The sequence below is a fragment of the Oncorhynchus mykiss genome, chromosome 26 (genome assembly GCF_013265735.2).
Source record: "Oncorhynchus mykiss isolate Arlee chromosome 26, USDA_OmykA_1.1, whole genome shotgun sequence".
NCBI classification, from domain to species: domain Eukaryota; kingdom Metazoa; phylum Chordata; class Actinopteri; order Salmoniformes; family Salmonidae; genus Oncorhynchus; species Oncorhynchus mykiss.
In genome coordinates, this window is record NC_048590.1 from 28,612,736 (window position 1) to 28,627,041 (window position 14,306).

The following is a 14,306-nucleotide window of genomic DNA, read 5'->3' on the forward strand; positions in this document are numbered from 1 at the left end:
TATGTCTAGGTGAATTATCATTCTAATTCCCAAGCCTCTTAGTTATCATTGAATTATCATTGATACTAATGAGTCATCAAAGTAAAGGTCTGCTCCATGTTTTCAAAAGGCATAAGGGAAATTAACAAACCATATGCATTAATCACACAGGTGTGTTGTATGGATTAACTTTCGTGTATTAATTTGACACTAATACCAGTAACACCTGACCAAAGTATACCTGCTATGGCACTCATAAAAAATAGTGATTAAGATGTTGGCCTGTGTATTGATTTGCCGACTGATGGTGGCGGAGGAACTCTCCCCATACGTTTCCCCCATGAATTACTCAACCGTAGAACGCAGCACTGGGTGGGGTGATGTCCATTTGCCCCCGAGAAAAAAAGTAATCCCTGCTGCGATCAGAAGCGCAGTCACTTTCCTCTTGGATTATCACGTAGTTCGACTGGAGGTAGTGGCTGAGAGAGTTAGTATGCGAGAACTATTTGAATAAATGGAGTCTTTTAAAAGGAAGTTATATCAGCGCTTGCTGTTTTTTGCGTTTTTTCTTCCAATCTCAGGTAAGAAAGTTAATATTTTGTTTGAGTTTATTTCAAATTGAAATTATAGCGAATGGTTTAGTGGTGGGAAAATGCCGAACTGGACATTGGAAGTGTGTCCGTACTCATAACGTTACTACTAGTATAATAGGGGTTGCTATTTACACTGATAAAGAAGAAGTTAGTTGAAGTGTTCTGTATTAACGAATATTCGACATTGAAGAGTTTAGCCTTAGTTGCGAGTTCTATAGATGAATGGACGCACTGCCACTGGCCGGAGTTTAGGGGGCAATGAAATGGCCACGCTGACCACTGACTGCTTCGAGTATTGCCCGATGTAGGCTATACATTTAGATAAACACAGAACCTATACACGTTTATGCTTGGTTTTTGCTTGTATCTCGAGTTACATGATAACCCGGGTTTCTGCATGAAATTGTGTACGTGCAGCACAACACAGCATTCAGATACACGTGGATTGTACAACATCGTCAGCCCTGGTTTGAGATATTGATCAAAGCAAAAACATGTTTGCCATGTTATGTTCATTCAGTACATACAAATTAATTATTATATCAATAGAAAAACTGGCTACTGATTTTATTTCCATAAATAATCCACTTTGACGTTTGATGCAGACAATTAACATAGGCAATTAACAATGAATATAATGTGGTGTAAATTAGGACATTAGACGTGTGAAGCCATCACATTTGATTTGGAAAATTCTAAAGGCTTTTGCTTCCTGTCTGGATTGTTACTTGTTTACAGCTGGCGGTCTTATCATTGAAAGGGGAGCTACTTATGATTTTAATGCTGGGGAGTGCAGTAAAACATTTGTGCCTGAATGGAGCCATGAAATCAGTGACTTCACAGCTTTATGAGACACGAGTAATAGGATTCAATTGGAGCAGAAAGAAATGAAATAGGAGTAACCTGCTGTTGGATGGGCTCCAAGCCCCTGCCTGTAGGCACTATGATGTTAACATGCTTTCAAGTGTAGATCCTACCAAAGCAATATGCCTGTGGACAAAGTTGAATAGTTGTAGGTCCTGGCCTAGAATTGTCGCTAATTTCATCACATGGAGTCTTCTCCCACTCCAGCCAGGCACTGACTATGTTCTCTTCTCTTCCCCACAGGTGTTTTGTGTTTTAGTGAGTTATTTTTTATCAAAGAGCCCCACGATGTTACTGTCATGCGGAAGGAGGCCGTTATATTGGACTGTCAGGCGCACGGAGAGTCGCCTATTGCCATCAGGTGGCTTAAAAATGGAGTAAAAGTTGTAGAGAACGACCGCGTCTACATTCTCTCCAACGGCTCCCTTTCTATTCCGGAGGTGGAGAGCAGGAGAGGAGACAAATCAGATGAAGGGTTTTACCAGTGCCTCGCTCAGAACAAGTATGGAGCCATCCTGAGCCAGAAAGTCTGTCTTACAATTGCAAGTAAGTATCATACTGGAGTTGTGTATAAGCACCACATGGAATAATGGAGAGGTTATGCAGGACCTCTAACCTTTGGGCCACAGAAGATGTACATCATTGGTCATGTTGGTGCCTGGTCATGGGGAACTTCATAAACACAGTAGAAACATAGACAACAGTTTACATTGGATGTACATTGTACACTTACTCACATAAGATAAGTAACATAAACTGTCCGCATTCTCTTTCGAATCTATTAGTTACTGTGTAGTTACTTATAATTACAATTTCATGTAACTGCATGGGATCTGTGTGACTTATTTTAATGTGTTTAATGCTTTGAAAGGTTAACCAAGCCTTAGTCTGAGGATGTTATGTCATAGCATGTCATAATAACATTTACTTGATGAACAATGGAACCCCTGAGTCACAATTGTGTTTTCATCTTAAAAGCATGGTAAACATATCCCCTTTAGAGGTGAGCTTAGTACAAGCCCCACACTATCAGCACAAGTTCTTAACTTCTTAGCAGGTATACAGCTGAACAAAAGGTTTCATGTACACATGTAGAAAAAAGGGTGTGCCCATAGGATAACCCTTTTGGGTTCCGGGTAGAACCCTTTTGGGTTCCATGTAGAACCCTCTGTGGAAAGTGTTTTATATATGGAATCCAAAAGGATCTACCTGGAAACAAAAAAGTTTCTTCAAAGGGTTCTCCTATGGGGAAGGCTGAATAACCCTTTTAGGTTCAAGATAGCACCTTATTTTCTAAGACTGAAGAGCAACAATCTCTGTGATGATTAAACAGAGTGAGAGATCTTGCTTGTGGTTATCTGCTAAAATGTTTAAAGCTGACATAGTCATTTGGGAGTAGATGGAGACTTTACACTCTTAACAGGCACAAAATAGGCTTTTCCCATTCCCAGGAAAAATGGGTCTTTCTCTCATCACCAGCAGGGTGCTATAATTTTCTATGTAGTCTGGTGCGTCTAATCTCTCTTCTTTCTTCGCCAGTGTAATGCCCAATGTTGGGAATTCCGGTTATCTAATCCACCTAATAGCTGAGGAAGGGAAGGCATTGGAGGCTTCAGTGGTGGCATTGGGGGGAAGGGGGGTACAGACTTCAAAGTTCGAGGCCTGCAGCCAAAAAGATACTCAGAGTGGAGGATAATATGTCCATTGGTGTGCAAATGAGGGAGCTGCAGGTTTGAAAGGTTAGGAGCTGTCCAGGATGCCGGTTACACCAGTGTTAAAGAGCAGATGACCCCTATTCACTGGACTGGGCTTTCATGTCGTTGCTCCATGATCACTGGGAATTGTTCTTTTGGAATGCTTTTTTTCTCTCCCAATAGCATGTATGTGAGCCTGCTGCCTATTCTTTTAAAGGGCTAGTGGAGCAGCTTTAGCCAGAGCTGCTCTTTAGGGACCCTGTTCCCTGGTGTCACCACCCCCCAGGCCATGTTCCTTGCTGTGCTTCTTTTGCACAAAGGAATTTACTTTTTTTCCCCCTGCCTTGCATTCGCTTTTACAGGGAAACCTGAGCTTTTACGTGGCACTTAAGACATGCACTCGTCCAAGAATATTGCGATGGTTACTAATTCTAATTGTACATGGAAAAGTTAGGTCCTGATCCATGTAAAATTGGGCAGGATTGTTGTGAAATTATTTAGTTGTGAAATTGTTACAATTATTTACCACTGTGAGGTCATGATTCCTGAAGAGCCCACTGGTTGGAATACTATTCTTTAGGAGCACATCTCCTGTCTGATATGATCCTGACAATCCCCTGACAAGTAGATGTTGAGAGACAAGAATGTGTCAGTCCTGGTTCAGTTCCCTAAGCTGAATTCTATTGAAGACCTCTAAAACAAACAGACACCATTGATAAAATGTTTGCTTTCCAGATAGGCCTAGATGTATATGTAAAAGAGAAAAGTTACTATTTTTGGGCCTTTACAAGCACTTTTGAAATGACTCACAGGATAATCTCTCTTGGACAGATCTACGTAAACATAAGCGGTACCATAGCATCCGTTAGGAAGGAAGCCCCTCGTTCTGGTTCCGCTCCTCATTCTAGCATCTCTTGATCCCTTCACTTAACATGTATTGACCCAAAACTTAATTGAGCACCTGATCAATTACGCAATACTTTTGTTCTGGGTTAACCGAGATTACTATCAGGACAATTGAGTGCAGTACAACCTCCATTTTTTTTTGTTTTGGAAGATGCCACACAGACTTGTAGATGCTATACCAATAAAATACAGAGTTAATGAGCCTTGATTTGCATGAGGTCCATGAAAACAGTGACTGCCTTAAAGCCACTAAAACTACTCTGACCCTCTCACATGCTATACAGCAAGTTTCAGTCCGGAATTACTGTGGCCTGAGTCCTTGCTGTGATTTTTACAGGACGCTGTGTGTTTGTAGTTTTATTAATTGAGAGGGTTTGCTCTTTTATATTATGAACTTAAGAGGTGATAAAGGCTGCCAGCGGAGTTTATAGGCTTGTTTTAAAGGGACACTTAGACCTGCTTGACGGTCTATCTGGAAGCTCATAAAATTTGCACGTACCTGAGAAATGCTCAGTCGTAGAAAACAAAGGTGGCAGTGGGGGGTTGTCGAGAATCACACACACACATACAGTACACACACAATTTTGAATTTGCCGTTCCCTCATACCACAGCCTTTCCTTGAGTGTCTAAATGGCCAAACTTTATTGCATGGCCAGCCAGTGAGGCACAGGCTAGTGGTCTCCTCACTATGGTTTTCGGCTCTGCTACTCTGAAGAATTAATGAAAAGCTTTTCACTCTGACCTTCTTTGTCCACCTTGCCCCCAACTGCCCCCTAACTAAAATTAGTTATTTGGGGGGCATTTGTTTGTCCAGAGATCAATGGTTAGGACAGCTGGGCCTATTCACTTCTGGAAGGGTAATTATGAGAATGGCACTGCAGAGTTTTATTAAACTTTTTACATTTTGTTTTTGGAAATCTAAAATCAAATGTGATTATCCTAACTTCAATTATGCTTTTTCAATCAATTATTTTTAAGTTGATAAAGTTACTTTTTGTAAATGATATGACTTTCCGACATGGCCTATTTGTTTTTTTATCCTTAGGTCTTAAGATGCTTTTTATTGATGTTACTGTGCCCTAGGTGGCGTTTATGACGCCCCTGTTTGCATTGAAAAAACACTCCTCATTGAATGCTGTGAAAAGATTTCAGAGTGAGTGTTACTGGGGCTCTGAGCTTTTCATGTGTTGCATCCTTCACCAGGAAGATTGATAGTACAACATGTGGGGACCGTTTGTATCTTCTGCCCAGAGGCTCTTCTCACCTCTGGCCTTAATAGATATCCCTCACTATCAGTCATGCTGCCAAGTCCTTTCTGACTCTGGCCTTAATAGATATCCCTCACTATCAGTCATGTTGCCAAGTCCTTTCTGACTCTGGCATTTAGAAAGACTGTGGCATTAACAAAAAATAACACAAAATTCGGTTAATTGTTTTATGTTATAAATGTGGGAAGACCATCCCTAACACCATCTTAGGCTAGTTCTCTTTTCAGATCTGGTTTCTACTCTTTCAAAATCCCTTTGTCCTCAGAGCAGATGCGCCCACTTTGAAGCCGGGACTTCCTTTTTTACCTGGTATTTTCCTGAACAAGTAAATGTTACAGTGTTGAGTCAGAGATAATGATTTAAGTCGACCATTACAGGCAGGAAATGGAGGGTTTGAGAAACGTTAAATGCCAGTTGCCCTGAGGGAAACGATGAGAGGGGATTGTGTCTTGATGAACGGCCATGTGACTTGGTAGCTAACCACGTGAGTGCTGTCAATAGGCCTCCTCAGATTGATGGGGTTCTCCGTACAGACAGTCTCATGTGTATGATCCCTCCAGGCATCCTAAACCATGTTTCCAGAGGTTCACAGGGCATTACGCAATACACAGACATTGTGAAACCATATCCATGTCCATCGGTTCCGATGCAAGGTCTTACTGTGAGTGTGCTGGGATGTTTTTAATTGATTCGAAAATTACCTCCCAGTTGTGTTTTTTCGAGGTTACAAAACCAGTGTGGAGAATATATCTTGCTCATTGGTGTCATAAGAGAGAATAGATAGGAGGCATAAAATATATGACAAATCACACACATCCCTGATGAAAAAACCCCAGCATAGACCAGCATATGTTGGTTCAGCACAGGTGCTGGTTTTGCTGTGTTTTTGTGGTGACCAGCTTGACCTGTATTTTTGCAGGTGGCCAGCCTTCACTGTGTTTTTGCTGGTGACCTGCATAAGTTGGTCACCAGCAGAACCAGCATCAAGTCACATTATGCTGGCTTGCAAAGCGACGTTTCATTCCTAATGGAATCCAGCCAGAGTGCGGATAGCCAACAATTGGAACATTTCTTCACCCACAATATGCATTCAGAATAACTGCCAAGGTTAGCAAGAAGAAGAAATTAAACTACCCAGATAATAAACTGGGACAACCATTTCAGTAATGGGTGCAATAAATCCAACTAACAGATTGGATTAATTTTGAAAAATGAATGTTATTTATCTTTGTTTAACATAAGATAATATAATTAACATAATAATCAATCAATGTACATGCAAAAAACACAACAAACAATTCTAAAAATCACCTGCAATAGAGCATGCTGGGAAATGTGATAATGATGGGCGTGGTCAGACCAGCTTGACCAGCTAAAACCAGCTTGGTCACCAATATACTAGCAACACCAACATAAGCTGCTATGTGTCCAAAACACAGTGAAGGCTGGTCACCAGTGTCTAAAATAGCAAAGCCTGGTCTAGCAAAACCAGCTAGACCATGCTGGCCAACCAGCATAACCAGCTAGAACATGCTGGTCAAACCAGCTTGACCAACATCTGACCAGCAAATACCAGCATGGACAAGCTTGAAATGTATGCTGGTCTATGCCGTATTTTTCAGCAGGGATTTGGGACCAGTTTTGACTACCCCGATAAATGCAAGCATGTAGTGCAAAGATACTTGGCCTCTGGAGTAAGCATACAGAATACAGGTTTTAAAAAACGGAGTACATGGTTGTAAGGATTCCTAATGCTGAACAGTTTACTAACTTCATATTGTGGTCGACAATAAAGCACCCAAATCACTATTCCACAGCAGACTTTGTGACTCCAACAAAATGGTTGTTTGACCCCACCAGCTCTCTCCGTGTGTGACCACAGCCCCAGTGTTTATTTTGGTTGCTAAGGAATGTATAAGACCTGCAAAGGCTTGGCAGCATTAGGACCACAATAAAGGAAAAGCAAACCTAAAGGCACAGTAATGGATTGAAGTGAATGTTTGAAATAATTATTTAAGAGAAATAAGTCTCGGAGCCTGGATTCGTTTTTCCCTCATCAGCATCTGTGGGACAGGAATGGTTTCCATGGTTTCCTTGGAGCGAAGTTCCAGAGGTCCAAGGTTTCTTTAGATTGTCCAATAGATGTTAGGTACTGAGAGTACTCACAATATAAATCATCCCTGCAATAATGCTAGACATTCTTCCTCATTTATCAATTACTTCAACAGTCCCCTATCAGTGTTGACCCAAACTACAGGTATGTCTACCCAAAAAATGTGTTATGCTTTCAAGATTTACTCCATTGGCATCATCTACTATTGGATTTTGAGCACAAAGCCAAATTTTGTGGTGACTTGTTTTCATTTTAGAGAAACAAAGCATGACACTATAATTGATTCAAAGGGGTTGTGTTAAATGCGGAAGACACATTTCAGTTGAATGCATTCAGTTGTACAACTGACTAGGTATCCCCCTTTCCCTTAATTAAGTAGAAGACTGTACTGATTTGAAATTGACTGTTAAAAACCAGCACTCTGATGAAGAGATTAGACACAATGAAAACACTGTCTCTGGTGGGTGAAGGGCTGATGTTGAATGATTGGAGAACTTTGACACCAGATAAGAGATGGGAGGAGGGGGCAAGTGTCCCTGTCCTAACCCCACTCCCTACTAGCCAGGGGACTGAGAGGTCACAGTGCTCATGGGATATGTGCTTTGTTTGGCCTGGGCCAATGACCATTGGGCTGTTCTGCAGGCTCTATGGAGCTTCCTCCAGTAGCTTGCTTCCTGGCCCAGCCCAGCTCGCCCGGCCAATGATTGATTTGTGGGGCTGTTCAGCATTGCATTCTTCCCCTCAGTTGCCAGGCTGAGCATTCTTTTTCAGGAACCCTTATTATTTATTAAAGGGGGAAAAGACAAACGTGGTGTGGGGTCATTGCACATTATGAAGGAACTCATCACTCAAGAGTTTCTTGGGTTCTGTTCCATTGGAGGCATTTAATTTGAAACTCATTAAATAGCCTCCTTTAAAGCAACATAAGGAAACAAAGCAAAGGATTGATTTGTCAACTAGCTCCTTTTGTTTCTACTCAGAGTTAAGGTTAGGAGGGAGAGAGATTAGCCTGAGCTATTCTTGTTACATAGTGTGGAATACCTAGAACTCATTCTGATGTGTGACGCATTCCAATGTACAGAAAAGACCCAAGCACTACGCGACTCAGTCCCTCTTGACAGAAAGAGAGAGACCTGGGTGTTCCTCTTATCTTTTTTTTCTGGGATTCTTAGTTCTTTGCCACCTTTTGACCTTTCATAAAATGTGGGCAGCAAACCAAGGCAGGTTTCATTTACATGAAACCTCAACAGTTTGATATTTACTGCTTGCTTCCTAAACTGTTTCCTCTCAATCCAAGGCCATTCATGTGTCATTTGCATATGAAGTCAGGAAATGAGTGGTCCTCCCCACCCACTCACCCTCCCATGCTGAACCCTTCACTGCCCACAACACTTCACTGCCCTCATTTGAATGAATTGCACAAATCAATATCACCATGTCAAACATTTGTCATAGTAATTATCCCTGAATTGAATGTTTTTTTGTGTGCTTTTTTGTTGTTGAATTTTACCCCTTTTTCTCCCCAATTTCGTGGTATCCAATTGCTTAGTAGCTACTATCTTGTCTCATCGCTACAACTCCCGTACAGGCTCGGAGATGAAGGTTGAAAGTCATGCGTCCTCCGATACACAACCCAACCAAGCCGCACTGCTTCTTAACACAGCGCGCATCCAACCCGGAAGCCAGCCGCACCAATGTGTCAGAGGAAACACCGTGCACCTGACAACCTTGGTTAGCGCGCACTGCGCCCGGCTGGCCACAGGAGTCGCTGGTGCGCGATGAGACAAGTATATCCCTACCGGCCAAACCCTCCCTAAACCGGACGACGCTAGGCCAATTGTGCGTCTACCTCGCAGCCGGTTACGACAGAGCCTGGGCGCAAACCCAGAGTCTCTGGTGGCACAGCTGGCGCTGCAGTACAGCGCCCTTAACCACTGCGCCACCCAGGAGGCCCTTGAATTGAATGTTTCTAGAAATTGGTTGAAATGAAAACCAAATTCTTAACAGCTTTAGTTGTGTTATGGCTCTTGATGAGCCCTCTGACAGGTCTGATGATGTTGAATGCTAAAGTGGTTAAATGTTTTATTGGGTTGAGTACAGAACTGTTCAGAACTGTCCGTATTTGGACCTTGAGGTCGAGGCCAAGGAGTTTTGTTGAAGTCATAAATAGCTGTTCGCTTCTTCCTCTCCCTTGCAATGCTATCCAAATAAATCATCCTTCAGTCCTACTGTTTAACACTTACAGTAATGCTATTTGTTCTGTCACTTATGACTGGTTTCCTGACCACATGACCTGACCAGGACCAACTCCAGTCCCTACCTAGTCATGCGTAGTGAAGCTGCAAGCCTCGCCCAGGTCATCTGCCGGATTAGGGCCAGTGTTTCCACTCAATTGCTCTGCAGATCGCTTTAGACAAAGCTGCCAGAGCAGATCCCCGACCAGCCACTCTGGATCTGGCCTCAGTGCTCATCCACCTTGTTCCAATCAGGAGCGAGGAGAAGTCACACATGTAGCCAGGGCCTTGAAGTAGATAGAAAGGTCCAGTTCTGTCCCCTGCTTGACCACTCACTGTGTTTGTCTACTGCTAGGAACCAAGAGGCCTGGAGGAAATTAGTGCTGCAGAGCAGAGCTCAGAGCAGAGCTCAGCAGCAGCCATTGACCTATCGACAGACGCCCTGCCTAAACTCTGAGCTCCTCCGCCCCTCCAAAAAAAAAAAAAAACATAGGAATGTTTCTGAGTTACAGCTCAGAGAACAACAAAGTGAACCCCTGACCACAGAGGGATGTATCTGAATGCACACATATACTGACTCTGCACACTATAAACATTTGCTTTATGGTTTGCGTTACTGTGAAGATATTCTTTGCTTTTTATTATTAGTGGATTATTCATGCTCATTGGGCAACCTCTCCATACAGCACATATAGAACACATTCTTCTCACCTCATTATGAGCATTTTATTAACCTAAATAGTAGTGAAGTAGAATTTGTGCCTGCAGTGTGATCCTTCAAGCTATAGTAATTAGGAGCGCGTATAACTGGTCTGAATATTGGATTCCCATTTGTTAAAGAGCATGTCCTCGGGTGGGGTGGGATTGGGAGATTTGGGTTGATAGAGCACCCCTGTACTGTGGAGGAACCAGGGGGAAGGGGGACAGAGCTGGTCCCTGAAGTTTCTAAGGGAACCTTTGTCCGGGCTTGACCTGTCCACTGACCTGCGGTTTACTGAGCTTTTGGCTTCAGCAGGCCTCTGGAAAACAAAGAGATTGGCCAGCTGGGAGTCAGGGCACGGAATAATTCTATAGTTTAGTTCGGACATTGGTGAAGGTGTTTTCAGTGGTCACTCACAGATTTTTTTTGTTGCTGTCAAACTTGTTTCTGTTTCTTAGAATAAGGGTGCAGTCTGTATTCTGAAAAACCTTAGAGGAGGTTTAAATGGTCATTACTAATAATGGAACACCCATCATTATGTTTTGTGTTAGAGATTTGATTTATTGTAAATCCCCACTTTGTTCATGATCAATAGTAAAAAAAAAATTGCTACTCGGCACCAGCATCCACCAACATCTCCCATCTGCCCAGTGACTAAATGAAGAAAAGCATTATGCAAAGCGTTGTTCTACTGTGCCAGTATGGGATGGCAGTGGACAGGCTTTAAGAGAAAGAGCAGGGGGCATTTCATATCTGTAGGAAGGCAGAGTACCCTCCCAGTTTTAGGAGGCTCTGAGTGATTGATTGGCAGTTTGCAGAGAGCCAGCAGGGGAGCGTTAGCATTGCAGCAGTGCTGGGGTGGCCTTGTAGGGCTCTGCCTTGATGGGCGGTGTGCTGGACAAGATTTGTAGAGGTCGGAGGTCAGAGGTGGGGTCACTGCAAGGGGCAGATGGCCAGATCCTCTTTTTTTGTGCCGCCTGGCGCAGGCATTCACCCCATCATTAGAAACATCTGGGCAAAACATCCGGGTAAACAATAAATTATTTTACATTTAAGCTAGGTGGGTTTGGTAGTTATATATTCTCCAGGTGGTTGAATGAAATCATTAAGTAACAGAAACACATTGTGAAAGGTGGAGAATAGCCAAGTCACATTTTCATTTATGGAGGCCTTGCTCAATAACTGGATACCCAAGGCTCCAGGGGAAAGGTGCATATGATGAGCACTTGTGTGTTTAATGTGTTTCAAAAGTAATCTGGAAGGTGACTGGAAGAAGTAAATGGTAAATGGGCACACAGAGATAATTGAAGGTATAATGTAGTCATTGTAGTGTGAGCCTCATCTGCTTTAATATTTCATCCTAAGAGCATTAGGTGCTGCCTCTGGCGACCATCATCACTCAAAGGAGATGGTCAATCGCATATTTTGAGCAGCCATGGCAGTGACCACAGCTCGACAAGCCCTAGCAGAATAGATTTTAGACTGAGGCTTGGTATGCAATCCATAATCAATAGGGATCTCTCTGTTTGTCAATCCAGCATTTGTTGACTGTTCAGAGAGACAGAGTATTTGGGAAGCTCATTGTCTCAAGCCCCCAGGCCCCGGGCTACTGGGATGGATGCCTCCATGTTGCATTGCTGCTGTTGTGCAACACTTAGGAATGAGTTTGATGTTGATTAGAGGTTTCACATTCTGTTCCTCCGTGGGAGTGTTTTGCTGAGGGATGGACCCCTGTATTCGTTCTATGATGCTCCCAATCCAATGCCTGCCTGCATTTCTCTCCACAGCAAATATTCCTCTGCAGAGGGCTGCACTGGGCCTGATGCACAAGAGACCTTACAGCTCAGAACTAATTCAATTAAAAATGCCCAAAGCAAAGTGGCCAGGGGCTCAGTGAAAGGATCAGTCCCCTTGTCTTCAAAATAACTTCACAACAAAGAAATGGGCATCTACAGCAACTTGTGGCACACAACTCATTAGAGAAGTTAGCATTTCATTTGAAAGTCTGCAATCTAATACTAGAAGTAAAGTGCTCTGCAAATAAAAGTTCAAGGCAAAGTGGCGCAGCTCTCTAAAACTGGTCAGGGTAGACAATGTAGGTTATGGATCCTAAATGAATTGGGTTCATTCTGGCTTCGCTCATTAACGGTACATGCTCTGCTCGTGGCCAGTGGAAAAAAACGCGGATGTCTTTACCTTGAAATGTCCGAGGGTAAGCTGCGTTTAGGAGGGACAGAATTCCCCTTGCCTACTTCCTGAAGACGACACGGAGTAGTTGTCAGAGTGCAGTGCGCTGATCAGGATTCACAGAGAGCCCAGTCTGGCAGTTAGGGCTTTCCCGCTGTTCAGCACCACGACACATGGAAACCCAGGTTACGTCCAGCTATCCATATCGGCTGTTATAGAGGCCAGGACACAATCCAGTGTGTTTATGACGGGGTGGAGTTTACCTTTAGGCAAGGTTTCTCGAGAGCAGTGCTTGAGATTTACGTTGCTTTTAAGTAGTACTCTGAGAAAGGTTTGTTAAGGATGCAGCTAGAAGTGTACCACCTGTGCTGTGTGCTGATTGTCAGTGAAATTTGATGAGTGGTAATAGTTCAATTATTCAGACTTAAGGTGCAAGAAGATGTTGATTGGGGTCCTCTCTGAAGTCAGTGGCAACAGCTGTTCAATCAGAAACGATAAACCTTGCACCTATCTTTGCACGGCTCCTCGTATGTTTTCTTCATCTGTTGCCCACCCCCACCCCTGGATTTTCTCCCCTGGCAAGCCTGCTGTGTTTCATGTGCGTTCAAGGTTTTTTGTGTGCAGAATGTAGAGAAGAGAGGTCATTTCTGTGATAAAGTTAGTGGGGGAGCCTCCGAAGGTAAACACTGGGGAGAGTATATCATTGTTTCACTGGGCTAGCGAGATAACTGAGCCTAGGGAGGGGGAGAGAGTTGGATAGAGAGAGAGCCCAGGAGAGGTACTCTGATGCCCCTCTCCCCTCCCCTCAGACTGCCTCTTCATCTGTGAGTGCTGATGGCTCCTCGCCCCTGCAGCATAAACAGCATTGGATGTGTGCAGAGGTCAAAGAGCACTGCAGTCTGTTTGTTAATCCATTACTTAAGTGGTGCACATTGCATTCTGAAAACATGCAGCTGTTTTGAATCTGAAGACACATGTCACGTGTATCTTTGAATTATCTGATTCCATTTTCTCTGAGTAGTAAATGGGTGAAGAGGATTTTGTTTTATGGTACTTGTTTTGGGTATTTCTGATGTAGTCTTCTTTATATAGTCCTTCACTGATGTAGCCTAGTCCGTTGGTTGCACTGGGTCCCAGTTGTGCCAGGAGTAGTTTGATTTGTTTATGATAATTAAGTTGATGTTATCCAGACCTGGGGCTTTTTGGTAAAGATTTTATTTATCTCAATCCTTCCAAAAATGTGATTTAAATTGAGGTCTGTATCAAGAGCAGCAGTACCATCATTTATTTTAATAAAGTAACTGTCCAGTGTTTCCAGATTTATATGAAATAAGACGTATTATTCATTACAAAACGAGTGAAATAGTTTTCTTTCCAAAAATTGTAATTACGTGTGTTACAATACAGATTTTTTGTGTTGGAATGGTGTGGGCGTGGGACACACTCTTTTCACGCCACTTCGATACAAAGTGATTTTCGTATCAGGTTTGGAGAGCATTTTCACTAACCCTAACCTTAACCCTTTCCTAACCTTAACCTCAGTCTCCTAATTGGCTATGTTAATTATCCTAATCTGCTGCGTAAATGCTCCTAACCTGCTATGAAAAAGTAACTTCGGTATCGAAGTGGCATGAAAAGAGTGTTTCCTGTGTGGGCGTACCCCAATAACAGAGTAGACTGCTGATTGGCCATCTCATCCTCCTCAGGAGGATGACATCATACTCCATGAGGAAATAGCAAGCATTTTTGAAACGATCTGTTTGAGAT

The 14,306-nt window shown here is 42.9% G+C and overlaps 1 protein-coding gene across 1 annotated transcript in view; it reads left to right on the top strand.

Moving 5' to 3' along the window:
• The first annotated feature begins 433 nt into the window (after positions 1–433).
• The window catches only part of LOC110506550 (protogenin A), a 38,842-nt gene continuing 24,969 nt past the window's right edge, over positions 434–14,306 (top strand). Inside the window, exons 1-2 of the mRNA XM_021586253.2 lie at positions 434–560; positions 1,680–1,982. Of these exons, the coding sequence (XP_021441928.2) occupies positions 494–560; positions 1,680–1,982 (370 nt within the window). The 5' untranslated portion in view covers positions 434–493. The remainder of the gene's footprint in view (positions 561–1,679; positions 1,983–14,306) is intronic.